This window comes from Cinclus cinclus, chromosome 6 (genome assembly GCF_963662255.1).
Source record: "Cinclus cinclus chromosome 6, bCinCin1.1, whole genome shotgun sequence".
NCBI classification, from domain to species: domain Eukaryota; kingdom Metazoa; phylum Chordata; class Aves; order Passeriformes; family Cinclidae; genus Cinclus; species Cinclus cinclus.
The window spans coordinates 23761623-23789175 of NC_085051.1; the positions used below are offsets into that span (position 1 = coordinate 23761623).

The 27553-nt window shown below is 40.8% G+C and overlaps 1 protein-coding gene across 5 annotated transcripts in view; it reads right to left on the reverse strand.

The window, feature by feature from the left end:
* The window catches only part of MADD (MAP kinase activating death domain), a 69549-nt gene that overhangs the window by 37217 nt on the left and 4779 nt on the right, over nt 1–27553 (reverse strand). For 4 of the 5 annotated variants that reach the window (XM_062495974.1, XM_062495976.1, XM_062495977.1 and 1 more), the window contains exons 2-16: nt 18126–18317; nt 14972–15586; nt 12079–12382; nt 11595–11726; nt 10229–10342; nt 9472–9552; nt 8246–8302; nt 7315–7493; nt 6477–6712; nt 5964–6120; nt 4892–4995; nt 3859–4052; nt 2939–3270; nt 2153–2292; nt 823–924 (exon numbers count right to left, since the gene is read on the reverse strand). In XM_062495974.1, coding sequence (XP_062351958.1) covers nt 823–924; nt 2153–2292; nt 2939–3270; nt 3859–4052; nt 4892–4995; nt 5964–6120; nt 6477–6712; nt 7315–7493; nt 8246–8302; nt 9472–9552; nt 10229–10342; nt 11595–11726; nt 12079–12382; nt 14972–15586; nt 18126–18187 — 2809 coding nt within the window. In that variant the 5' untranslated portion in view covers nt 18188–18317. The remainder of the gene's footprint in view (nt 1–822; nt 925–2152; nt 2293–2938; nt 3271–3858; nt 4053–4891; nt 4996–5963; nt 6121–6476; nt 6713–7314; nt 7494–8245; nt 8303–9471; nt 9553–10228; nt 10343–11594; nt 11727–12078; nt 12383–14971; nt 15587–18125; nt 18318–27553) is intronic. The other variant, XM_062495978.1, reaches the window with a different exon arrangement.

Consider the following 27553-nt stretch of genomic DNA (forward strand, 5'->3'; position numbering starts at 1 on the left):
CCGATAAAAGTGATGAGAAGGAAAAAATAAATGAAAAAAAAAATCAACACATTAAAACAAAAGCAGTAAGTTCTAATCAGAGTAACTCAAAAGGCAAAGTAACTCATACTTCTCAGTATGGTATCTGAAAACACTACGACACCAATGCAATCTCAGTCACCCCTGCAGTATTACATTCGTTACAAGGATGACCAGGCTGTCCAACACCCATGGTGTGAGGGCCATTTCTCTAGTGCCCATTCAGACACATTACCTAATAATACTGCTGACAAACAGGAGATGTTCTAATGAAAAGATTGTGCACATATGCTAGGGATTGATCTTCACTCTCATTGAACTGAAAGCATGGTTGTAATTTGATTTTCTATTTAGCAATCTGAAAAGACAATAAACACTTTGGAAACTCATGTAATCTGTGGCTTCCATGGGAGGCTGGCATTACCCCCACTTACAAATGCAGCATCATCACTAATAAACTACCTAAGGCTAAGCATGAAGATAGTGGCAGTATAAAAGCAGGACCCACCTCTTGGTTCCCGTTCTTCATACTAAGTACTTAAAACAAACCAAAATACACTATGAATGTTGGTTTTGTTTGTTAACTCAGCCTAGACCAGACACTCTCCAATCCCAACACAGCCCAGTTGTTGGAAAAAAAGACTGACTGAGAAATATAACAATTTATTGTCTTGCTCCTTAACACAGGAACTACCCAAATGACCATGGGACATCACTCCCAGGATTCCTGTTAGGGGTAGGAGCTCAGATTGCCAAGTCACAATAACTGAAAAGGCTGTAGAAGACAAAGAGAAAAATGGTTACCTTTCAGGCTGGGAAAGGGAGTATTCTTGTCTCTCCCAACTTTGGTTGGTAGGGCTAAATTGGACAGACTGAAACTTGTGCTGTGGTTTCTGTACAGGCTGCCTATGACAGAAGACAAAAACAATTAAATGCCTACTGCTCACTGCACACATGTAAAGATCCTGTAATTCACGATCTTATTTCAGATCCTTAATGATTTAAGTTCTTTACTATCCAAAAGTCTCACAACCATAACATGACCTCATTTACATTGCAACCACATCTACAATCAGATTATTCTAAACAGTAAAAAACCCTAAGTCTTCACATTCATGTCACAACAATTGATGTTGGATCTTTGAGTCTGAAATGTAACAGCAAAAGCCTCCTGTCTTCCTGCACTTAGATCACATGACCTTAGCTCTACTTTCTAGTTTGATCCTGTTCATGGGAGCAAATGAATGGCTGTGAAAGCCACATGAGAAAACAGGATGGCAGATCTGCAAAACATGTAACTCTGAAGTGAGGACTGTGCATTGTGTCTTCTGAAACACTGAAAATCTGCCATGGAACCATGCTTTGAAATAGAAGCTTTTCATTTATTAGGAAAAAATCATATATTCTTCCAGGTACAGGCAGATCTTAAGGACACAGTTATGCATCAACCATCATCTGCTTAAGCCCATAGACAGTCTAAAGCATAACATTTAGATAAAGGAACTGATTAACACTTCAAGTCAATAAAGTGTCAACCTATTATTTCAGTTTGCTTTGGTTCTTTTTTGTTTTTTTGTAGCCTTATTTTAGTAACAGTCATTTCACCAGAAACACTTAATACATTTTCCCCAGTGCTACAAACTTCTTTCTCTGCTTTTTACTTTGGTGTAAGACTCAAGTGGCCATGTCTTCTGCCACTCATTAAGAGATTCTGGATTCATGTTCCACAACTGTGGATTTTTTAAATAAAATATAATTAAAACTAGGCAGTTAAGGAACTGAATTTAGCACCTAAACACACAACATGCCAGCATGGAAGGCATATTACTGTAAGATTTTTTTATCAATTTGATAAAATTGCACAATGCTTTGTTTAAATGAAACTGAAGAAATTTCTGAACTGTGCCCTAAAGTGCCATACAACTCAAGGGGCTAATCACAAAATCGAAGCCCTTCTTACTGAAGAATATATAAAGCAGTAGTCAGCAGCTGTCAGTAAGCCACCATGACTACTGGAGAGCTGGTAACAATGTGACAACTAACTCAATCTCTTGACTAGCCATCTCTCCATTCCATCTCCCTGTACACTCTGATATAATAAATAAAACTAGCTCAATGAATGCATTGCACATACTTGCAAAAGACATGATGCCCCCAAAACCTTCGCTGCTGTTGTTGGAGACAGTAGAGTTTGGGGAGCTGGCCCTGGAATCTGAATCTGCATCAGAATCACTGGCCAGTTTTAAACTGTTTGGCCGGAGTAACTTCTGAGACCTTTAAAGAAATGAAGTACAACTGTTATTACCATTCCTCCTTCCTGCCCCAAATCAACACATTGTATGGCTGTGGGAGACTGATGTTGGCCTCATTCACACCAGTTTTTACCACACTACCTGTGCCTTCTAAGAAAGAAAAGAAACCAAACACCCAAACAAACAAGGAAAAGAGAAAAAAAGAGAGAACTGAAACATTGTTTAGCTTTTAGTTTTTATAGCCTTTCAGGGCATGCTGAAAACTTTTCTATGAAAGGGCATTGGCAGCCTTCTGGTCTGGCTTCTGGTTTGAAAGGAGTAACAGAAAACCCATTGTCACCAATCACTGCAGTATCTTTCCCTCAAAAGACAAAGATTTACCAAAACAGTTTCCAGAAATCAGTACCTGATATACTAGAATGCTCTAGAAATAACTGTTAGTTCTTATAGCTTCTACTGCTTACATAAAAGTAAGAAACCAAGGGACTAAGCAAGTGCTTTTATTCAAACCAGGACAGTTGACGGCATTTCAATACTAAATGAAAATGATCAACAATACATCTCAGCTGCCAAAGACAAATACTTGAGTGCATGAATGTTCAGCTACATGAAGCGGACAGAAACCCCAAAAGTGCTGTACAGAAGGGCAGGAGACAAGAAGGACTCGCCTGCTTCCGTTGAGATTCTGGTTAAATCTTGGGGTGTAGCTCTCTTCCTGCTCATCATCTTCATCCTCCGTAGGAAAACCATACTGTGGTTCAAAGTATGGATTGTCATACTCTCGCTTCCTCACCACCCCTTCTGAGGAGCTCATGCTGCCAGCTGCAATGTCACTCTCGCGACGATCCAAGCTTATCTTGGGAAAGCTTGGTTGCAGTGGCAAGGAAGAGAGATGGTTTGAAAATCCAGCAGCCAGTTTCTCTTCTATTTCTGCTGAGTCTGCTGCCTCCTGTGGACCAGTCAAATCATTGGTCTGTTCGCTAATTTGCGTTACATACAACTGAAGGGCAGGACAAGAACAATTATTTCAAACTGGGAAATCTGCACAGTCCCTACTGCTTGCTATAGGGCCCCCACCCCATCCCCACTATCTGTGTCTCTAAACTAGGATTTTATATACAATGCAGTATTTGTTCATTGTTCTAGGGACTTACGCCCCTTCAAAACAGCTCTGACTAGTAAGTGTCAGCTCAGGATAATGGCTTTCCATTACCATGATCCCATTCTTCTTAAAAGACCACAAATTCATTAGTTTCCCCACCCAACTCCCTGTTCTTCTAAAGACATCAGTTCTTTCCAGACCCTGTAAAAGCAATTCCTACAGTCCCAACATGGACCATTTCTCTCTGCTAATGCTGCATTTCTCAATGCACTAGAACTTTTTGTACAGGAATGGTCTGTCCCAGTATAAGAGGGTACCAGCAAACTCCACCTTGCTCAGAAAGTCCAGGGTGAGCATGCAATTTAATCTGTGCATGGTGTAACAGTCCTATTAGCCTTTGCCCTTCTCAGAAAGAACCGTGTGCATTCTCCCATTCTTTACATTCTAATACGCTGATCTTGAGGCTGAACTCATCTCAGTACACACATGATTCACTCCATGGATGACAGTGCTGGGGCTGCTACTGGCTGTAGTACTGGAACTTGAACGAGGCTGGTTATTCTCTTGGGAGTTCTCACTGTCCATGATCTGTTCATCGGGATCCCCTGAATATTCTTGAAAATCATCAAATTCCACTTCACTAGCATCACCAAGGGCAGCATGAGTCAGAGGGTCAACATCTGCAAACACATCAATATTCATTAAACAACACTGCCTTCCTTTTGACCATCTAACTAAATAACCCTAGAAAATGAGGACTGCTCAACAGAATCAACTTGCATAAAAATTTAGGTTGTAAAGGGCTTTTGGAGGATATTAATTCCAATTTTCTCCTCAAAGCAGGAGCACCTTCAAGATTAAAGCAGGTTGCTCAGGACTTTGTCCCACTGAGTTTTGAAAGTTTTCAAGGCTTGATATTCTACAGTGATCTTGGGAATCTGTTCAACTACAATAACCATTAAATTATTTTCCCTGTGTCCAAGTAGAGTTTCTTTTGTTGTTGTTGCAGCTTATGATTACTACCTTTTGTCCTTGGGACATGGGAAATGTTTTGGGACTCCTACATTTAGTTTATTGAACAAAGTGAGTGTTTATGCAGCATCCAGATAAGCCACAGAGAATGCATTTTCCTGTTCCCACTAGGACAGAGTACTGCTTAAAAGCTAGCACTGAGAACCAACATGCAGGGGCAGGAGAGAGCTCACACTCTGCTGCCCATATTGCACAGTATTTACTGGCAGCAGCAAGTTGTTTCCAGATCTACTGAACTAGTTTTGTTCAGCAGTACCTATTTCTGTTCTTCCTCTTCACAGCATCCTTTGGAGGAAATTATTTATAAACAGGAGAAATGTCCTTTTTCAGTCTACCCACACACTTTTACCTCAGAGCAAGACCACAACGGAACAATACTTTGTTCTGATTCAGGGATTTATGGAACACATTTTCCCCAAAGTGCTTCAGATGAATTAGGAAAGGGAGCCTATGGGACCTTGTGAAAGCAAAAGCAAAAGTTACTCACTTGGTGTATCACCATTAATGTCACATTTCATCATTTCACTGACAAAGTCACCAAGGGAGGAGTAGGAGGAACTTGAATCGTCATAGTCGACGCTGTCACTGCCACTGCCACAACACGTGAGAGAGAGAGATGAGTGGCAGCATCACAGCAACAGCAGGCTCTGACGCTTTCAAGATGTGAATCAGCACTGTTTTTCATGGACCTCCTAAAAATCTCATATTATAGTAGCTATAAACAAATTTCACAGGCCACTTTCATGAAAAGTAAGAGCAAAAAACATAGCTTTCAGGTATGTGAAGACTTATGAGATGACATTTAAAATCTCTTAGCAAAGTTAATGAGGCCAAACATAAGTGAGTAGAGAACAGTGTATTCATTCACAAAATGTGTGTGTGTTTATGTAGGACAACTTCAAGGGAACTGGGAATCACAAGTAAAAGCATTTCCTTTTTACACTAGCAATAAATCCCATTCTTCTAGGACCACTGGTGCTGTGTAGAATGCAAAGTATGTGCAAGACCAAGATCTTTCAGATGTCACAAACCAGCAAGGAATGAAAGGGAATAAAACTAGACACAAAACTCCAAGAAATTTGGCCAAGAACTACTATATAAAGTTTCCTTTCATGCTACTGAACACACAAGGTGGTCACAGGCAGTGGGTAGTACTAACAAGCTTTGCATTACTATGGATAGGGAACAGAGATTTTAAGAGTGGTAGGATGGGTGGGAATATTTGTAGTACTGCAATGGAAATAATTAGAGAAAGAATATGGAAGAAAAGAGAATTAGGGTGTGAGGAAATGACAAATGTCAAGTGGCATACAGGCAGCAAAAGAAAACAGGAAAATAAATATGGAGAATCACATTAAATGACTATGCTAGCAAAGGATTAAGAGGTTTGCTGTGATAACAGAGCAGTGAGAAAATTTACTTCAGTGTCAGTATTCTGCCCAGACAATAAATGAAACAACGCTCTGTCAGGCTAAAGGAAAAGTCTGCAAATGAGAAGTAGGAGAGGTCCAGCAATCTGAAATAACTCTGATGTGACTACAGGCATGTTCCCCACTAACCTGTCATCAGTGGGATCAGAATCTGTTTCCTTCTCTGCTGGGACATTCAGGGCTTCAGCCAGCTGTGAATTGCTGTCATAGACTCGATAGTGGATGGGCTGCAGCTGGTGAGCATACCACTTGGGTTTGTCACCAATTAGGGCTGGGTCAAACATGTCTGCACAAAAAAACAAGGAGAGTGTTAATCAAACTAAGTCACGGGTGTCAAAGGCTTCATTCACAGCGACACTACCCTCTACTGAGTCTTGCACAAAGAGAGTCTTTAAGAAGCCTACAAGACTTCTCCATAAGCAAAGAAGAGGCAAAATTAATTGGAGGAGCAAGTCACCAATAGCAGGGGTAACTTGGGAGAATCACATGAGACCATACATAAAAAGAGAAAAATATTCCTTGAACTAGATTTTCCTCCCCAGCAGGACTACTATGGTATAAAATCAAATCCTTCCCTAGAATGCCTGGTGTTTAAGTTCCTGCATTACATCCAAGTAGAGGAAAGGCAAGACCAACACTTACTGTTATGAATTCTTTGGAAAGCATAATTAGTAGGGTTGAGTGACCATTCTCCAAAGTACTCTACTGCCTGTGTTCTGGAAAGCTTATCTGCAAAAGGCGTTTGCTTTGGCCTAGAGGCAAGAAAAGAATTTGCCTGGAAGGCTACCACTGGTCTTGGGAAGAGACGAAGAGTCCGAGTATGCATTTGGAAACCTTGCAAAACATTTGGCGAGTTGAAGAATCTCACCATAGCAACCCTAAAAAGAAACAGAGAACAATATATTAGATAAAAGCACAGAGCATAACAAAAAGGAAGAAAGACAGCCCTTAAAAGGTATGTCATAGACAATATTCCAAACCTTTGAAGAATGGTAACCTAACTCTTCTTAGGAAACAGCTCTCTCGTAAAAAAATAAAAGAAAAATCCAAACAAACCAAGACCTAGGAAATCACTTTGCTCTAATTCACCATCTTAACATAAACACCCACTCAGTGAAGGATATAATTCCTGTTTCTACTAGCTGAGGTAACAACTAAGTCCCCAGCTTTTTTTTTTTTCTGTAGGTCAAGGCTTGTGATTTAAGCTGAGGATACAGTATCAGACTGACAAATCCAGGTGAAATGAATGATCTATAGGAAAATGCAAGAAGCAAAACAGCCTCTTAAGACTAACAGTTATGTCCATGCAGGTAACAGATATGAGATAAACACTGTAATTACTGCTCTTTTCCCCCACATGATATCAAGTAGAATCTACAGTAGTACCTGACAGATGCTGTTTCACCCATGGAAATGTTTGTGCTGCCCTCAAGTGCAAACTCTTATGAAGACTCGATGCTACCTTCCTGTTAAGTCTCACCTGGTAGCCACATCAACAGAGTCCACATCATTTCCATAGATCAAAGGGTTGAATTCTGTGGAGGGAGTAGACTGCAAATCATTCTGTGGTCTTCCCAGCAGCAGAGGCACCTCCTGCCCATCATGAAACTTCTCTAGATTAAGAATGGGCTGAGTATTCAGGCTCATGCTGGCCAGGGCCTATTGAAGGACATTATGCACACATTCAGCAAGAACAGTTATTTAAGGAACAAAATATCAGAGCTACCCTGCCCTCTAGGCAATTGCAACAACTATGCATGCTCCATTAATTTGTCTTAAACCACCTCCACGATGAGTCAACAAGTATCTCCAGGCCCTCCTTTATGTTGATTGTCAAAATGATCTCCTCAATGCTGAACCAAACCTGAAGCCAGCCAAGCAGTAGCATAGAATTCCACTTTGCTAGATCATTCATAACAGGAAAACTGATAGTCCTAACTGGACCACTAGTAGTATGGCACTACATAACTCTACTGCTTGTAGAGTTATTTCCATGTGTAATTTGAATACATCTTGGGAGCTACAGGCCTTGAAACTTGCCCTTAAAGGTGGCTATTCAACAGGTAATTTGATATTCCAGGAAAATGTGGAGACACCGCTACACAAATATCTGCTTGTATCCCTGGTAACTTCTACTTTCCATTTGAATGAAGTCTTCATCTGTCCATTAAGCTACCTCTTCAACCCTCATAAAGTCTTCAAGGAGCAGCACAAGTGGTGAATCAGACCTGGACACCCAAACCTATCCTAATCTTCCTCATTTTTCCCATTTGCCCACTGAAGGTTCACCTTTTAATTTAAAAAATAAATAAATATATAAAACCAAAATAAAGAAAGAAAAAAACCAAAATAAAACTCCAAAGGAAAAGGGTAAAATGGAAAATTGAGGGGAAAAGAATAAAATAAAGAACCTTGTTGTCAGGAGTGAGCAGCTGTTTCTGAGTGATTGCAGTCATGCTAACCAGACACTGGAGGCAAGATGGAAGATCATATGATAACACCACAGCAGCCCATCAGAGCCAAGACGAACACATGACCACAGAGAAACAGATGGAAGGAAAAAATATCTATTACTACCAAATATCACAAATGAGAGGAAAACAAATGGGACCACAAAAGAGACACATCTTAGGAAAGAGGTATAACTGCCCCACCCCCAAACATTGGTATCTGGCCACTTTGGAAACTGCCAAGCCTGTAGTCCTTAATGATGCAGCTAGGAACTTTCTACAAGAGTTTAAAAGCAGATATGCTGAAATTCATTTATTGACTCTAAGACAATGTGACCCAAAGGCACACAGAAGTGTTAAACTTAGTAATATGGGTCACAATTTTTCTACTTTGTACCAGCAGCACTCCTTTGCCAATGGCAAACCCTTAATGACAAAGTCCATAGGAATACACAGGGGATCTAAGCTGAATTTGAGTGAACACACTGAGAATTTTAAATATGTCTTCAGAAAAAATGCAATTTGTTCTTCTGATACCTGAGTTTGCCTTTGCACTAGTGAGAAAGTTTTGCTAAATAGTGCCTGAACTTGCAAGGGGGTGAGGCAGCAGTGTGGGAAAGGTTAACAAAACTCCAGGCAACACATCACTTCCATCTGTGCTGACAGCAGGTACTGGGATATCAGAGAGGTTACACACTTTGCTCTCCTGGTCTATGAGGAAAGAGAAAGAGCAAACCTCATCACATTAGTAACACATTTTACCTTTAGATACTGCATGCAGCGTGCATAAGGAAAACAGAAATAAAGAGATAAAACCTGCTTGACACGATCAGCCAGGATGACCCAAGCTGATTAATGGCTTAGCAGGACCTGAGAGGAGAGACTGATACTTCACACACAGATCTGTGAATGGAGGGGAAACAAAGATGATCATAGCTTGATGGATCAAGTCAGAATTTAAAGCCCACATGGCAAACGTAAATGAGGAAACTGGAACGATCTGCATGGACTGGAAACAAGTTAGCCCCAAACAACAGTAAAAATAAGAAACCATCTGTTGTGTACAGGGACATTTCAGCTTTACATTCACTGACTTCCATTCTTATCCACTATAGCAGAAGAGCTGGGCAACACTGCATATGCTACGTTCTAATGAATCTGAGTCTTTTCCCCAAAGTGCATATTACCTGTTTCAGATGCTTTTTCAACTCTGAAGCTTCTGGTTCTGGCAGTGCTGGCAAAGATTCTGCATTTGTGGGAACAATCACCTGGAATTAAGCACAACAAAAGACTAAAAATTCCCCAGCTGTAGTCATTTCCAAAACAGAATCCCCTGAATCTCCAGCACTTCAGACACCGAGGAATAAAAGACACAAAAGTAAAATAAGAATTTAAAAAACCCCTCAAATTCAGACACGGACACCTGCTTTTCACTTCTTCATGGTTGTTACTGTTTACAATATAATAAACAGTGGAGTTACTTTATCATTTACCATAAAAACAAAAAGTTTGAATCAACCCACACCTTCCATCAAGTAGATTAAGTTATACACATTTTCCTTGAATCAGCCTTGCTCATACCCTTGCAGAAAGTGAGATACATAGCCCCACTTGAATCATGACAACCTAGGCTGTGGGAAGGCTCTTAACACACTGGGTTTCTTAGGTAAGGCTATAAGACACAGCCTGACAATTAGTCAAGTTCCGTCAATTGCTTGAGGATTTACCTTCTAATGATATAGCCAGATCAATTAACTGAAAAAGGATGCCTAATGCAAAAGACATGGGGGCCTTGAGACATAACAAGGAATGGAATCCTGAAGTTTAAGATGGGAGTGGCAAAGGCAGACTGAGGCCAGCTATTACTAAATTCTCAGTGGGTACACTGGTGACAGCACACAGCTCCTAGAAACAAAGCCACAAGATCTTATGGGTGCCACTTACCCTATTGGTATCCAGGTCAATAAGCCATACATCATCAGGCATTTTAAAATCCAGTTTGTAAAGGAAGAAACTTGCTGGAACACCAATGATGTAAGGTGTAGGGGCTAGAAGCAACTGAGAGAAAGATAGACTTTACTAAGGACAAGATCTGCATTTGACATCACCATGCTCTTCCCAAATATTTATTTTTTGACTACAGTATGTTTATAGCAGAGTAGACAACAAAAAAGGCATTGATAAATAATTAATTAATACAATTAATACAATTCCATACAATGGAAGCACAAAAAGAAAAATAAAAAAAGAAAAAGAAAACAAGCTCCTGCTCAAAAAGCCTCAATTTTCATCTCGGAGAAAATACATTTATTTCTATCTGCCATATTCCATGTCCCACTCCCACCCAGGATATAATTTACATGGCTACATTGTTCTTTGGAAACAGCTTGCCATGTCTATCATGGTCAAAAAAAAAAAAATTCAGCATAAGAGCCTAAGTTTAAAAGCAGAAAGTCATGGATGAATACATCCTCAGGTCAAACGGAGTCTGTACCATTGTAAATAGGCACACACAAGAACTTTACCCTTATGCTTGTAGTGGTAATTTGATTTCAAAATAATAACATCTCTAAGAAGTACAAGATAGACACAGTTTTTCAGATGTATATGGAAAACCTATGGGAAAATTCTGATTGCTTCTGACAAGGAAATGAGCAGAGGAAAAAGGTTTAAATCAACTAGGCACATAGCAGCTTGAAACCACTGGCTTGGGAGGCTAATTTATTCTTTTAATCTGGAACTGTTGGTCACCTCCAAGGAGTGGTACAAGAACAAATGTGCAGCATCAGTTGCAGGACAGCACTGAAGTAGTAAGATGGTCTGAATTCTGTATTTCCAAGCAGAATAATGAGCTCCTGAAAAGAGATGACTATTGGCTAAACCCAGGCTCCCTGCTGAAGTAACACAACACTTCATATTTCTGTGACTGCAGGCAATAGTTCCTGAACTCTGGCCCTCAAGCACTCTTAAATATTATTCTGGACCTTCTTCAACAAACTTTAATACTTAGTAAGGCACTTTAAACTTTAGAGGGGAGAGGGGGTAAATATAATCATAATATTATTGATCTATGTTGTTCGGTCTACTGTTTATGAACTACTGCTTTGAATCATTTTATTCACTGAGCAGGCTCTCAAGATATCCTACACAGTGGTGTTACCATTATGTCACATATAGTCACACTCAAGCCATGCAAGGCAAAGATACAGTCTCTGAGAAACCAGTGAATGAAAATAGAACAACAACTATATGAGTTTTAGACATCACAGACACATCTTTTGTGAAAGACCAATAAAGGAAAAATATATACCTGTTCTGCAGAGGCCATGCAGGTGGGAAGCAGAGGGATCACTGGGAACATGTACTCTAATGGGTAGATCATGGCCACAAAGGCCATCACAGACATTGAAAGTGCATTGTAATCTCGGGACTGCAATACAACCTGCAACCAAAGAAAATCCCATTAGCATTGCAGCAGCCCTTCATTTCTAATACTCCCCCTCAGGTGTATACGAAGACCACAGATTATGTGATCTCTGTGGATTCAAGATGGACAGCTGTGAACTGGGTAACCTTCCATTAAGCTGTCTGAAACAAGCTTTGTGTGTTTTTTTGAGTGAGAACAGAACTTTGCAAAACAGGAACCTCAGAAGGAGCTATTCATTCCCTTCATCCTTCACAGACAAAATTCATTCCAGGCAGTGCAGAGAGACAGTTCTACACATCCAGCCTACCCCGGTTTTGAAGAGGGCAGAACTTCCATACTTATCAAAGACAAACTCTTCCTTTCTTACCTTGTGCTCCAGAAGGATGCAGGTCAGAACTTGCAGGCAGGCATCCACTCCCAATAACTCCAGAGGCAGATGTAATGGAAAATCCACCAAAGTGAAGCGGGATGGATCAGGAAGAGCAAAGGTCAAAGCTGGCTGCAACTCGTGTGGCAGGACTTCCACATCCACCCGCTTCTGCCCAGCAATGGGCATCGGGGAGCGGAGCAGCCGGTATATCCAAGCCTCGATCTCCCGCAAGTCATGGAGCAGCACACTAGACTTCTCTTCCACCAGGAGGGAGCCCGTGAAAATCCGCCACATTGTATCCCTGGACGGGGAGAACGCCAAGGTTAACACTCCAGGAACTTCACCCCACAGCCATTCCACAAGGCTCTTCAAGAGAAAGGGTAGATCCACCAAGGATTAAAACAGGCAACTAACAAACAGTTGACAGCACAGAGGAATGGAAGATAGGCATTTAAGCTTGCGTGAGGTAGAATAAATATTTCTGTGGCAGGAATCAACACAAGTGTGTCACTTCAGACTTCATTCACACTTTTAAAGGATTCAGCCAGGTCCAGACCTCTGAAGAACTCTCACCACCCTCACCTTTGAAATTCAGCAGGCACACAGGACACTCCTATCTCTTCCAGAGCTGTAGCAGATTAACTGCAGGACTCTGCCTCTAGCAGTCTACAAACCTTTGCAAGAATAGGAATTAAACCTGAGATAATAAAAATACGCCACATCCAAGATCTCCCAGATGTTTTGGCATGATAAAATACCCTTCATCATTCTGTCTTAAATTGCACTGTATCATTCTTAAAAGCTAAATAACCCATGGGAAAAAAATGGATCTATTTCAGCTAAATATCTGAAAGCTGTGTAGAAAACATTTAGGTACGTTAGCAAAATAAGCAGCAAGTTTTCCACGCCCTAAATTGGCAAGTTGCAAACCTGTAGCTCACAGACAAGCTAGCCAAAAAGCATGTACAGCATTGCTCAGAGCCTTCAGAGCTGCAACATTCAAAACTGGGTCTGACAAGGGAAACACAGAGTCTTGCCCACTTCAGCCCTTTACCCTGTAGCACAGTGAAGGCTGCAAACCTTCTGTATTCATTCTCCAAACAACTTCAGCCTGATAAATATCTTGAGTTACTGTAACAGATCCCTTAAAAAGCTATGGGCTCAAATTGGAAGTTCTGTCTAACAGTTCACAACTTAAAAAAAAAAGAAAAATGAAAAGGAAAAAAGATTATGACACTGCAGGCTTCACAAAGACAGAATAATTATAGAAATTTGGATGACTCAAAATAAGGGCAATTTACAAGAGATTACACTGAGTATGAGATATACCTCTGAGGAACTGTGATGCTTCTCATCCTGCACTTTTCCTTCAGCTACTTGACATGCATGAGATATTAGGCTGCTAAGAGGTGTGTGCTCCACCTTTTGCCAGCTTTAAGGATTGTTTCACCTTTATTAAGCCACCACTTCAAAACTATTCTACTTTTCCAGGTCACCACTAGAAACCAGACAGTAATTCAAACATGCTGCTTTACTTTATCCAGAGATGTATGCTCAATAATCCTTCTCTTACCATCCTCATCCATCACTTAATCATTCTCTTTAAGAATTATGTCCAATAAGGACAAATTTTTCAAATACCACATGTCATTTTAACAACAAATTGAGGAAAACCATGAAATTCAGTGGGGTGTTTTCTCCTCAGTAATGATCAGGCTAAACCAAGTGACAAAATAACATTCCTTAACACGTATTTCCATTGGGGAGAGAAGTTTTGTTCTGACAACACAATTTATTCTCCATCAGCAGATTCAAGTGATAAATCTGCTAATGCAGGATCAGTCATGCTATCCCAGAACACTCATTCTAGGGCAGTAGCTAAAGAAGTAGGCCACTTCTCTATAAATAGGACACTATTTTCCATTTCATGCAAAGTGTAAAGAGCTTATAAAGATAAAAATTGCAATAATTATAATCCTGTCATTTTTTGCTTTTGACAAGTTTAATTTGGAGTGTACCAAGCAACTTAACTCACATTATGTACCATCTCGCAGTTCTGTCCTTCAAACTGTTGAGATAATCCCCTGCTTCTCCAAAGATTAATATCATACTCTTTGTATTCAGTTAGCACATTGGAAAGGAAAACGCCATGCCAAAATGAAGGTGTCAGACAAGATACACATCCTTGAGTGAAATACATAAAAGCCATTGCTCCTTCCATAGCCTACAGTGCAACTGCTTCTGTTAACATACTCAACATTGTATCAGCAGATACATTAAGATTACTACATTATATTAAATATACATCAAGCTCTTGTCAATTTGCTGTCATCAACAACCATTCCAATGTTTCCTAGACAACTGCTTTGTTTTCTACTTCTCCTCCCTCTCTCCTCCAAATATTGTACTTTGACCTATTTCAGCTGATCCTGCTTCTCTAGTCTTTTCTCTCCCACGCTGGAGTTCAGACTGTTTCATAAGCTTGTTAAGCACATTTTCGTCATTTCCCTACTGCCCCAAGTGGAAATTCTCTCTGTTATTTCTTGGCTGCTTCTAATTTCCCAGGGAATCAGTCCTGACATATACTGCCACAGAGCTTAAATGCCAAAGCAACAGTAAAAGCATCAGTGCTCAGCTTCAGTAGTCAGAAGGGTAGTTCCTCCTTAGGTCCATTATAAATGAAAATCATACCAGATTACAGAATCAGAGAGAGAAGTTTTAAAGAAATTGCTATTAAAATTTCCTTCTCCTACTGTGAACCTGGGTTAAAACTGTGAAAATGATCAGCCCTTGACATCTGGCTGCTTCTCCAGCCACAATTTACCATGCAAATCAACTGCAGCACTGAACACAAACAGTAGGAGTAAAAAGTTCCTCCCTCTGCACGTACCTCTGCACCCCACGCGGAATCCCCAGCTTCTTGCCCAACAGTCTCTCACTACAGCAGTCCACAAGTCTCTTGAGGGTGTACAGACACTCACGGAAGGTGGAAAAGAAGGGATAATGACTAAGGATGCACAGAGAAGTCAGAGTGCTGTTCCGAGAGCGATGGCTGCCTTTGGCCAGGCGCTTGCTGCGCGGGGATCGGTTCACGTCAGGGGTAGACTCTGCACTGGGAGCCTGCAGCGAAGAACCACTCTCTGAACTCTCAGTGCCCACTTCCTCTGGGGGTGCTGATGCATCCCCAGACTTGGGGACCTTCTGTCCCTCTCGAGCTCGATGTCCCCCCGTGCCTTCTCCCTTCTCCTTGGGTACTCGCTTCTGGAAGGAGCGGTAGAAGTTGACGCAGATTCCATAGCGAGTGACCCCTGTATCCTTGTCTGTGAGGGTGAAGACGAAGGAAGTGTCATCACGGAAGCTCATGCGCTTTTGCCGCACGCTCAGACATCCTTCTGGCTGGCAGAAGAACACAACGTCGGGCGGGAGAGGAAAGTCTGCGTGGTCCTCCAGAGGGTAACGCCGCAGCAGCTCAGGAGTCTGAGCAACACTATCACTGCTTGGGTGCCTACAAGGAAGCAAACAAAAAAATCCATATATAGCTGACTAACAATAAATATTTTTGGGAACTTCCTACTAATGCGTCAGGAGCCTGTGGACTCAGCTTCATCTTTTTTCTTCATCTCAGTTTCTTCTCTTCTCTACTATCCAGGGGAAGTGCAGCTTCTCAGTCACTCGCAACAAAGCTCACTCACTAGCACAAGGCAGAAAGGTTAAGTAAAGAAATCTAAGTCTATACAATCATTAGCAAGGAGCCTGTTCAAACCTGATTAAGAAAAAGCCTTCCAGGAATATGTTGTTCCCAGGAGAACACTGTATTGTCATGTTGCTCTGACTGTGACTTTCAAAATTATTTTAACTGCACAGGTATCTGGGCAACACTTCAGTAGGAAACACATTGTCCCTCTCCAAATACACAGTCAGAGGGAAAAGGTCCTAGATTTCAGCCATTTATGAACAAGATGAAAAGTTAAATGAGAAAATCCAGCATCAATTCCCAACTGGGAAAGCAACAATTTACAAGGAAGGAACTCAGATGAACAGTGGAGTGATATGGACCTCATCCTAAAAACACCTTCATTAAAAAGTTCTAGAAACCACACAAACATGTGTGTTTGATTTTCGATTGGCATTTAAAATGTAATTTGTATAAAAACTGTATCATAACATGCACAGCTATTTACCACTGTGACTCACTAATCTTCTCACCACAAGTCACTACAGAAACATCAAGACAGAAAGGCAATACTGTTATTTCCTAATTGTCCACTAGATTCTTTCAAGATATTACACTTTTGCCTATTTCAAAATACACTATATTTCAAACGACACTTGCTTTTCTCATGTAAGAGATGTGAAAAAACTCAAGTAGTAATAGAATGTTCATAATTTACAAAAGAAAATCACTGGTGTAAATAGCTCTGCTGACTAATTCTTCCAAACTAATATCTTCTTTTAATTAAGTAAAACCACTTTAATAATAAAACTGGTAACAAGATTTATACTGCCTGTATAGTTAGATACTGATATACTGTATGAAAAACAAAAAGAGACACCAAAATGCTTTTATATGTTAATAGACACAATTGATGCATCATCTGCCAAAAAAGAAATGCCAAATAATGCTGGTACTATTTAGAGAGTCTATTTGGCAGCAAATGGTCCAAAAAATGACATCAACAAAATACGAGTGCATGTATCACCACTTCATACCTTGGCTGTAATATTAGCTACAAGGACAGAGTTTTCTCAGACACCAAGAAAGTTTGAACCTAGCAGTTCCAAAAAGCATTGCTATTTGTGCACAGTAGATGACAAGATGCAACAGTAAAGGCCACATGGAGCTCCTAAAGGCTTTGAAGGAGAAGCTACTTCAGTCAGCTCCGTCCCTCATCACAGGCATTTGCCAAAGTGCCAAATGAGACAGCACCTCTGAGCAGTAGCAGTCCAACCAGCAGGGACCAGCAAAAAGCAAGAGAACTGTAGCAGTCCAGAAGTGATAGTAGCAAATTTCTAAGTGAGAACATCAGACACTATAAGCTTCACTGGAGGAGACAGGTAACATTTCTCCCTCCTCTTCCTAGTTGGTGACACACATATAGAAAACTAGCTTGTTTTCCCACAGACAGTAAGAAGTATTAAACTATTACAGTATTCGGTACAGTCCATAAAATGCAATATTAAAATAACTATTAGTCAAGATTATGCAATTTCCTCCACTCAGCATATTTAAATATTGCATCCAAAGTATTGTGAAAAGAAAGCAAGAGGCACAGCAACAGGTTGATGCAACATTAACCACTGATATTTTGAAATGAAAGCAAAATAGGTATTGGGATACACCCATTACACAGAATTTGCAGAAAGCTGCTGCATAAACTTTGAATAAGGAAAAAACATTTACTGAGCACCTATATGTTTGACAAACAGAACACATCAACCCTACATTTCATATGAGCTTTTAGCAAACATGCATAACATTTTATCTATTAATAAGACTTTAAAACCAGAAAGCATTCATGTAATTCCTAGGAGGATAAATAAGTATTAGATGGAGAAACAGCCAAGTAAAGCAAGTTCCAGATTTTTTTAAACTGCGTTTACAGACTACATTTCAAAAGCTAGAAAAGTAGTATTATTCTACTACTTGTACATTATTAGTAATAAAAGTAGTAGAAAACTTGCATTTTTCTTGCACTTAGCTTTCGGTGCTTTCAATTTGTGAATCCCTCTGTCCTGAGGGATGCCAGTAGAAGCAAAGTTCAGACACACAGACTACCAGAGAGTGATAGATAAATTAGGTTTTCTTAGTCACCCTCTGCAAACCCTTGGAAAGAAGTCTAAAGACCACAAGTTAAAAACTCTGACCACACTAGTATCTTTCGAAAAGTGCCCTGGCTCAAGTAGGTGCTCCCCTTAGGGGAGTATTCTGCACACCTTTCAGACAGCACTTCCTGAGCATCAGGGAAGTCTTCATCAGTGGATGCAAGGCAATACCCCCACTCTACTGCCCAAGCAAAAGCTCTGCTGAGACTGTTTCACATTACCTGGCTCCAATGATCACAAGATAGTCAAGTAGCCGAGAGCAGATTTTCTTTTTCTGCACCATTGTCCTTGATGCCCCTCACTATGTCATCTCAAGGAATTTCTGTTCATTGATCCAGTGGTCAGTTATCCCATCAGCTGTGATAGCTGCCTTGGGGAACAGAATCTGCTTGGAGCTGTTTGCCAAGTCCAATCTATAACCAAGAAAAGCAAGAGTGTCAATAGCACAACCAGGAATATCCAATGCACAATGCATACAATCAACTTAGTGACCTTAATTATATTCCCAAAAAGCCTCAACGCTCTGTGCAGTCATGGTCATCTACAGATCTCTATGAGTATAAAAACATAGCCATATGCCCACAAAAGCAGAGACATGAAAAATACACAAAAAAGTACAATAATATCTCAATAATTAATGCTTGGAGTCAATCATCTTAGAGGCCTTTTGCAACGTAAATGAGTCTATGATTCTGTTCTAAGGGAGAACACAGACAAACAAATCTGCCTACCAGTGGCAAAGAGCTGCTCATTAAATGGCAAAGAGCTGCTCATTGAATGGTTTGTGTGTTCTTAGGCAAGTCCATAAGATCTCGAGTATGCTTGGGAAGGGAGCTTCAAGAGGCAAGGTTGAAGAAAGAAAGAAAGAAAAAAAAAAAAAAAAAACACAAAAAAACAAACAAAGCCTGAAATTTAGCTGTGGGGTAAACAGAACAAATCAGAAATCCAACTTCATAAAATGCATCCCACCATCCCAAATCTGCAAATGGCTGTCAGCAGGAATGGTCTCCACAATTCCCAAAGACTGTTATCTATCTCCAACACTTTTTCTGTGAAGAAACAGAACTGCAGCTGTACAGAATTGCAGTTTGCAGTAGCAAAAGTGAATCTGGTAAATCATACTCGGTTTTTCACTTAATTCATTTAGTTCCATTTATTGTTTAACTTCATTCTTTATTCTTGATATTCATGCCTCCTGCAGCCAATTTCTCTGAATACTTTATGATAGAAAAATCCTCTTGGTAAATTGAGATTTTACTGCAGCATTACTACTTGTCAATAATTATGCTTAATAGATATCCAGAAAATAATTCTTTTCAATCCCACCATTCATAGTTCATAGAATTCATGAAGGAACAGGGAGAAAAATAAAGTTTTAAAAAGTAATACAGATCCACATTACAGTATTCCCTACAGTGTTTGAAACCAACCTGAAAACAGAAACTTTCTGAAAATGAAAGGTCTCAGAAACTCTAAAAATCAGAGATGCTCAGAGTATTCTAGAAGTTTGCTGAGCATTCCAATGAAACTTTTAATAAGAGCTATTTTATATTAAAAAAATTAATTGATTGCTTTCTGGGGCATATTCAGAATAAGGTTTCCATTTCAGTTCACATTTACATCCTAAGGCAATCAGAGAATTATTACTACTGTACCAAAATCTTTCAGTTCTGCAGCATAAATATTTAGATTTTATTTGTATAAAAGTATAACTTCTTTACTAAGAACCTGTAAATCTCAGCAAAATCAGGTAATTTTCTTGGTGTTTCCCTCATTACTTCATAAGCACTGTAATTGTCAGCATCTCAGATTCACATTCAAAGTCCAGCAATATATCTGTTTTTTCCCAGTCCTTCACATTGCAAGAACAGAGCAGGGGAATTTTATTCACTAGCCCTCCAAATGGCAGTAAGAACACAAAAAAATTCCAACAGTAAGAACAAAAAAGCATGCATGCAATTTATAAAAAAGAAAAATATACTACTCAATAATTAATTAAAGAATAATAAACTATAATAAACTTTAACCCACACACATAAAAAATCCCACATTTTGTGAAACTTTGTGGCATGATATTTAGATCCTCAACTAGTCAGTGGAGATTCCTAAGTAACAGCATTATGAATTATCTTCTCTGAGCAGCAATACTGTTGTAAATTATCTTCTCTGAACAACAGAGAAAATACAGACACAGGAAGCAAAGTTTCTGTTCTACATTTTAATGACATTATTAAAAACATTGTAGAATCTGTCCTGGAAAAGCTCTTGATCCTTGATATTCTGCAAATATCTTGGCACATCAAGATATCAAGTGGTCCTTTTTGTCTCCAGTTTGAAGAAATACTTCATCTGTTTTCTTTCCAAATGGCTATACCCAGAACTCTTTAAGGAACAAATTGCTCAGTCAGAGACAGGAGTATAGCAATAAGTCACCACAACGCAACCTGGAAGTACGACTTCGAGGAAATTCTGCTACTTAGTGGTAACCAAAAATGTTTTTCCTCAGGAACAGAGGTTACCCAACTCCTCAGTGAAGGTGGAGAAAATACACTGTACTTGTCTTACGACAGCAATTCCTTACACACATTTCCCACAGCTCTGCAAAAGAGTTAGCAAGGTATGCATTATGAAGGTCTCATAAACCATGAAATTTCAAGAATATCTGAGCAGACAAATACAAGGAATATATGCAGGGCTTACAATGTCCCTGGAATGGCTGAAGCTACAGCCCACTGACATCAGACACTGAAGTTTCTGACAGTTTTTTTAAAAAGATCTGAGCACTTTCCATGATGTCTGCTTTCAATTGCAACACAAGTTCAAGGGAGACCAGACTGATGCAGATGTTGTGCCAGGGTTTCCAGAGTCACCTTTACTGATTTACTACACTTAACAAAACAATAATTTCAGTGAGACATAAGAGGACAAAGGCTTCTTTTGGGAAGATGATTTGCTGTTGGATTGGAGCAAGAGGTAGAAGAATTAGAACCAACTGTAGGTTTTTTGCCTTCCCGTATCCAATCTCTGTCTTCTTCAGTGATCTAGCAGTGGCTGATGACAGCTCTTAGAAGAGCTTTGCATCTGTCTTTGTTGGAACTCATCTTCCTACTCCTGCTTGGAATCAGACACCACAGTTGATGATCTGTATAAGGCAACACAAACAGGCATCCCAGTCCTGCCTCCCCCTCCCTATCTGCCAAAAGCTTGCTTTCAGGTCACCGCCATTCCCTTCTCTGTGCTGGCAGAAGAGTTGGTGCAGCTAAAGGGCAAAACAGACTGTGGAATTGATACAGACTGAAGCTAATATCCTCCCTTCTTCTCCTTTGCCACTTTTGTTTTAACCAGGTTATTTTTTTTTTACCTGGTTCACCAAGTGGCTCCACAAATGCTCGTGCAGGCACAAAGAAAAAGTAGAAGGCAGTTAAGGGAATCTGGAAGACTTGACTGAACACAATGCAATCACAGAACTACAGACAACACCTCTAAAGGCAATACAGAGGTAGATTCTTTCTAAGAGATTTCCTATCATCCCTCCAATACCTCCTAGATTTCAGAGACTAAGTACATTAGGACAGAAATAGATCAAACAACCAGGAGATACTTCACTTTTTCTTCTTTCATGTTGGAATTTGGACCTGAACCAAGAGATTATCTTGACTCTGAGATGGTACAGGTTTTGACATATCTTTGTCAAAACCCCTTCTCTCTCTCAAACTGCTTTAATTTTAGAATGCTCTCTCTGAGAAGGTCTTGTGCAGTGTCTCGTCTTTTTGCAAACATATTGGAACCAGCCTTTTGAAGGCTGAATGCTCAAGCAGCACTTGAGAAGAGGACTTTCTGTAACTTCAAATCTAGAAAATGGGAAAAACAGAGAAGTGAAGGCCCACCACAGAAATATACTGCACCAATAGATCACGTCTCAGACAACATCAAAATTGAAATAAGCACTTATATGGATGGTGAACGGGTTGGTGAGAACTAACACTACCCACACACTGTAGCAGCTGTCACCAATGTTCACTAGTAAAAGTTGGCACCGTAGCCTAGGCACAAAGACAAATGGCAAGAACCAGCACAAAACCACAGCTTACCAGTAACTCAAGACATGAAAAAAATGTGTTCAAAACACCAAACATTGCTGGCATTACTCTGCATTTCAAAATTCCCCAAACACCCACATTTCAGGTTGAAGTACAACTTCTTAAAGAACAAGCTGCACAGTATTCTGCAATTTAAAGTCCTCCCAGAAGTAAAAGTCTATATAAACAAACACACACACACTCATGAAAAGCACCACAGCACACGATAGATAAGGGCAGCATAAAATAATCCTAGTAGACTTTTTATTAGTTTAATCTGTGTCAGAGCCATGCCCTGCTTTAGTCCCAAGAGACATGAGTTGTGCAGTAACCCTATTTCATCTATCCCTTGGAGTCCTCAAACTTTGTTAATAACAGTCTTCTCATTCGAGACACAAATCTGGTGGAACAAAGCAATTTAATCAAAGAATAACTTCAATAAAAGAAATTGTTAATGCAACTTGTGCCACTGTATGGGCTCTGGCTGAGATGGAGATCATTTTCCCGCAGCCCTACCAGTGATGTGCTGTGTACTGGTAACTGGAAGGATGTTGAAAACACATCAGTGTTTTGGCTACTGCTGAGCAATACTGGCACAGCATCAAGGTTGCCTCTCCAACATCTCCCCCCCAGCAGTGCTGGGGAACATGCAAAGTCTTGGGAAGAGACATAGCCAGGACTGCTGACCCAAACTGACTAGAAGGATGTCCCATATAACATCTTCTCGGGATAAAATCTAAGAGAGAGGAGGAAAAAGGCAGAGAATCCATTATTTAAAACATTTATAATCTGGAGCAACCACTAAGCCTACTGAAGCTTTGCTTCCCAGGAAATGGCTGAACAGCACTTGTTTCTGGGAAGCAGATAATAAAATTTCTTGGGCTTCTTTGCTTCCATGAATGCAATCTTGGCCTTATTAAACTGCCTTTACTTTGACCCACAAGGTTTTTTCCATCTGATTTTCTTCTCCTGTCCTGCTGAGGAGGGCTGTGATAGAGTGGCTTGGTGGACAAGTGGCATCCAGCCAAGGTCAGCCCATCACACAGGTGTTTTCCTCACACAGAGGCTTCCAGCTTTGATGGGCCAGGCTTACATTGAACTGCATGATGCCCAGCAGGTATTTACATCATTGCTTGCAAAAATGGTATGAAGACAACAGATTCATTTACAACAGGAAGGTGCTAAGCCCTGCTTTCCTTACAACTCTTCCATGCTTTAAGATGGTACCAGAAAGGCTTCTCCTTCCATTATCTCCAGCTTTTACCTGGTAAAAGGATCATACTGCACAGTTCACCAGTGCATGGATACCTTCAGAATACAAATCAGCATCGTACAATTCAATCTGCACACTGACTGAACAGAGTATACATGGGACATTAATTTGCAAGAGAAAAAGAGGAAATTGTGAAGGAGACAGAACAAACACAGGACAGAAGCCACATAAATTACAGTTCACTGAAATTCCACCTTGTGAAAGACCAAATTTTCAGTCACGCCCAAAAGGAACTAAATTTTTAGTTTCCTTGGAACATCCTGCATTTCTATTTACTCTCAGCCAAGACAGTCTGTACTGAGCTCAGCTCTAAGAGCCACTATGCCTGACCTTAGTGCATTGTCTTCCATGAACTCAAGACTCACCAATTGAACTGAAAGCTGAAACAAACACAGATAGGGCCAGGAGTGTCAATGCCTACTTTTGGGTTAATGTATGTTTCTTTATCTCTCATCACACCCTTTGACCTACCTGCTAAGCTATGAGAAATAGGTGTGAGTACCTCAGGACCAGCCAATCTCACCTCTGTGGGCAGGAACTCCATTTAATTCCCTGCTGAACTGGAAAGAACATGGTTTGAAGCAAAATGTGAACTGTTCATGGTAGTTCTGACCTATCTTCAGACATAGTAATAATGTTTATGGAATCTTTACCACTGAAACTTTGGTTACTTCTTGAAAGTGTGTTTCAAATGATCCCAGACATTATCTCTGGTATAGCACATGCTGTTTTTCTTGTACTAAGCTATTAAAGAAGCAGACCAGCAGTTCTCTTTTTGAATGAGACATTTTTCATTTCCTCTGCTTAACAACTATATAAAACACTGCCAATAGTTTTATACTTCAAAATATGCAACATCCTAGGAAGCTCATTACTGCTATTATCCAGATACTTCAGTGTTTCTGCTAACACAAGAAACACAAACAGCAGAGGTGAGAACACCTCCCCTTCTCCAGAACTTGACAGAACATGGAACAATTTCTAAAATCCAACCTGGATGGACTTGCTATACTGGTGCAGCTGCTTTGTGTGTTACCATGCACCTTGGCAAGGCAGCAGTGCAAGCCAACACTGCGACTTAAGAAGATGCTTGCACACTGGAGGGGGAAAAGAAAAAAAAAAAAAAGGGGGCATTTTCAAAGAATTGCAAGCATACCTAAACAGACAATGACATATTTATCTAGTATGGCTTATCTGTAACAGAGGTGTGGTTCTGCAAAATGCCTAGGGGATAGTTCCAAGCATAAGAAATCACCCAGTAGAGAACAGAACTGCAGGCAAATTCTAAAAGCATCTGCCCTGGAGCACATGCATCACTTCAATCAATAAGAGCTGCTTACAGGTAAAACAGCAGATGCAACCCAATTATTTCCACTTTTCATCTATCAATAAATCTTGAGGGAAAGGACAAAACAAACCAGATTAATGAAAATTAAAGAATGAATGGGGAAAACAGGACTTAATAATACAAGAAGACTTCTTTTGAAGGCCTTCTCAATAATTACAATAATTTAAAGATTTCTACCTTTCCTACCAAATATTATCTCTTTGCCCTCTGAAAACAGCACTGACACAGCCAAGCATCTTTAGCCTCCACATTAGTTTTCGAGAGCAAAATGGAAGTAGCATGGGCAGGGGTGCTGACAGATAGACTGAAAATGACCAGAATTAGTCCACAAACAGAAGTACCATGCCACACAGATGGAACCTTTTTGCAGCATCACGAGTGAAGCTGGACTGATTCAGGTCCCCAGTTGCTATAGTGACAGATTTCCCCGTCCCTGCCATATGTCGGCCCTTCAGTGTTGCTTCCCCTCTCCTTCCTGCTTCAGCCAAAAGCTTGGCTAAAGCAGCCTGTATACATGCAAGATCACACAGTCACCACACATGCACATGCTGTGAAAACAGAGCCACAGGTAATCTGATTCAGATCAATCACCATAGCAACCCAATCTTTTAGTCCCTAGATTTTAGCCTGTCGGGTATATTTATAGAGCAGCTGCAGCGTTCCACCCCCTCTGCTCCAGCACCAATGCTCCCAGCACTGCCCACACTACCACCAAGCTTCACCCAGACATAAGGACTGCCTGGAGTCAGTGCTGAAACAGAGCCCTCCTGGCACCTGCAGACCCCAGGACAGATGACAGCGCAGTCTCTGCAACATGCTAAACGCCTCCCAACCCATGAGTTTCCCGTATCCATGAGTACTACAAATATCTGGAGTCATTCTTGCCCATGGAAAGCTGAGCACCAACCACAGCTGACAAAATCTGCTTATCCAGGTACCTCCAGGATGCTTCCACAGACACGCAGTGCAGGCACAAAAAGAACGTGCAGAGTGCGCTAACACAAACACACAATCCTAACACGAGCTTGCAGGAGTGGTTCCTGCAGCACCTGCCCCACAGAGCCACAGCTGCACCCACCAGTAGGCACCTGAAAGCCATGAAGAAAAGTCAAGACCAGGGCTTGAATGAGCAACAAGAGATAAGCATGTGGGCAAGAATGGTATGCAAATACTGTTATCCATTTTATTCCATTACACCCTTGGGGAAAACCATCAACAATAAACTAATGCAGGAAAAGCACACCCTTTTATAGTAGTCCACTTCCTAATAGGAAGGAGATGACAGATTTTACCCTCTGCCACAGGACATTTCACACTCTTCACTTTAGGTTAAAGACCTTATTCTCCTTCCCATCTTTACTGGGTGAAACATCTCTCTCCTGATCCTTCCCAGGCAGGATCATTGTGCAGGGCACCACTCACTATAGAATCATAGAACAAATTCTGGCATAAAACCTCTCTTCCAATCTGGCCAGGTCTCCTGCTCTACACTGTTCAAATTTAAATTCATCTCTATTTCAAAAATAACCTCCAGAGATTTGCATGAGAGAACAGTAACACAAGGCCAACTCTTTTGAAGTCTGTCCTTTTTTGCTCCTCCTCATGAAACATCACCATCACAAAATTATGAGAGCCTTCTCATTTTCTCTACCTTATCAGCTTTCCACTGATCCTCAAATCTGCATTCATACGTTTTGCAAGGAGTGGGGGTGGGAGAAAAGAAGGGCAAACCAAAACCTACACAATGCCCCCAGGCCAAATTAGCCTCACACCACCTGCAAACACTATAGCATTACATTCTTTTCCAAAGCAGAACTGCTTTTGGATTGAGCTTTGAGCTGACAAACACTGGTGCTGCTTCTGAGTGCAGCCTAGACCCCAGCACCCATAAGATGCTTCCATTCCCAGCCCTATGCCCAGTTCCCATTTGAGCAGTAGGCCACAGTTCCCCTAATGCAGGCACTGGGGTTTTTTTCCAAAAGCCAAATAGTGTAAATGTACAGCCATAAAAAAATGAACGAGAAAACAACAAAGCATGTGACATTTGAGAGAACTGCTGGATGCAGCTGCAGCTGTTAAATTATTCAGTGCTTTCTCTTGCCACGGTGAGTAGCTCTGGGCCAGGAAACATCACTCATGGCATCACCACCACCAGATACAGGCATATTCAACTCTTTCCTGGAAATTGGTCACACAGACAAATGGGATCCCAACAACAAATTACAGCCATTTGTAAGACAGAGGAGGGGAATGCTCACAACCAGTGTGGAAACACTGAAACATTGTTCAGGATAATGTGAGCCAGAAAATAAAGTAGTTTAAATAACTGAGTCATTTGGCTGTTGTTAACACATCAGAACTCAGAGCCCCACATCTGTTTTGCCTTGTGTATTAGAAGCACTCAGCCAGTATCCCCTCCTGTGCCACCTGCTTGTTATTCCTTCCCCCTACACACCTTCCCCTTCTCTTCATCAACACTGTGGGAGATCAGAAAATCCTACTCTCAAACCGAACCTACTATTAATTTTGTTGATAAATCATAGTACCAGCTGGTCAAAACTGAAAGGAAATAAAAGAGACAAGCCCATTTTCTCTCTATGAGAGATCTGGGGTGTGAGAAGCGTGCGTTTAGCAGACTCACCCACACATAAACACTGAGGGAAGCAAGCTCAGAGTGAAGAGGGGACAGGAACCGCCTCAAGCTTCTGCTGGGAGCCAGCAAATGACAGAGCAAGGGCTCCCGAGAGGACCTTCTAGACACTGGCAGTGGCAGTCACCACGGCAAAGGAAGGAGGGAAAACACCACCCTGCTGGGTATGTCTTAAGACTACTAACAAGAGAGAAGGGAGAAACCAGGTGGCCTGGAGGGCAGAAGCAGCGTGCCCAGCTGGTGGCTCCAGCAGAGCAGCTGAACTGCTTATCAAGAGGAAACAGACACAGCAGCAGAGC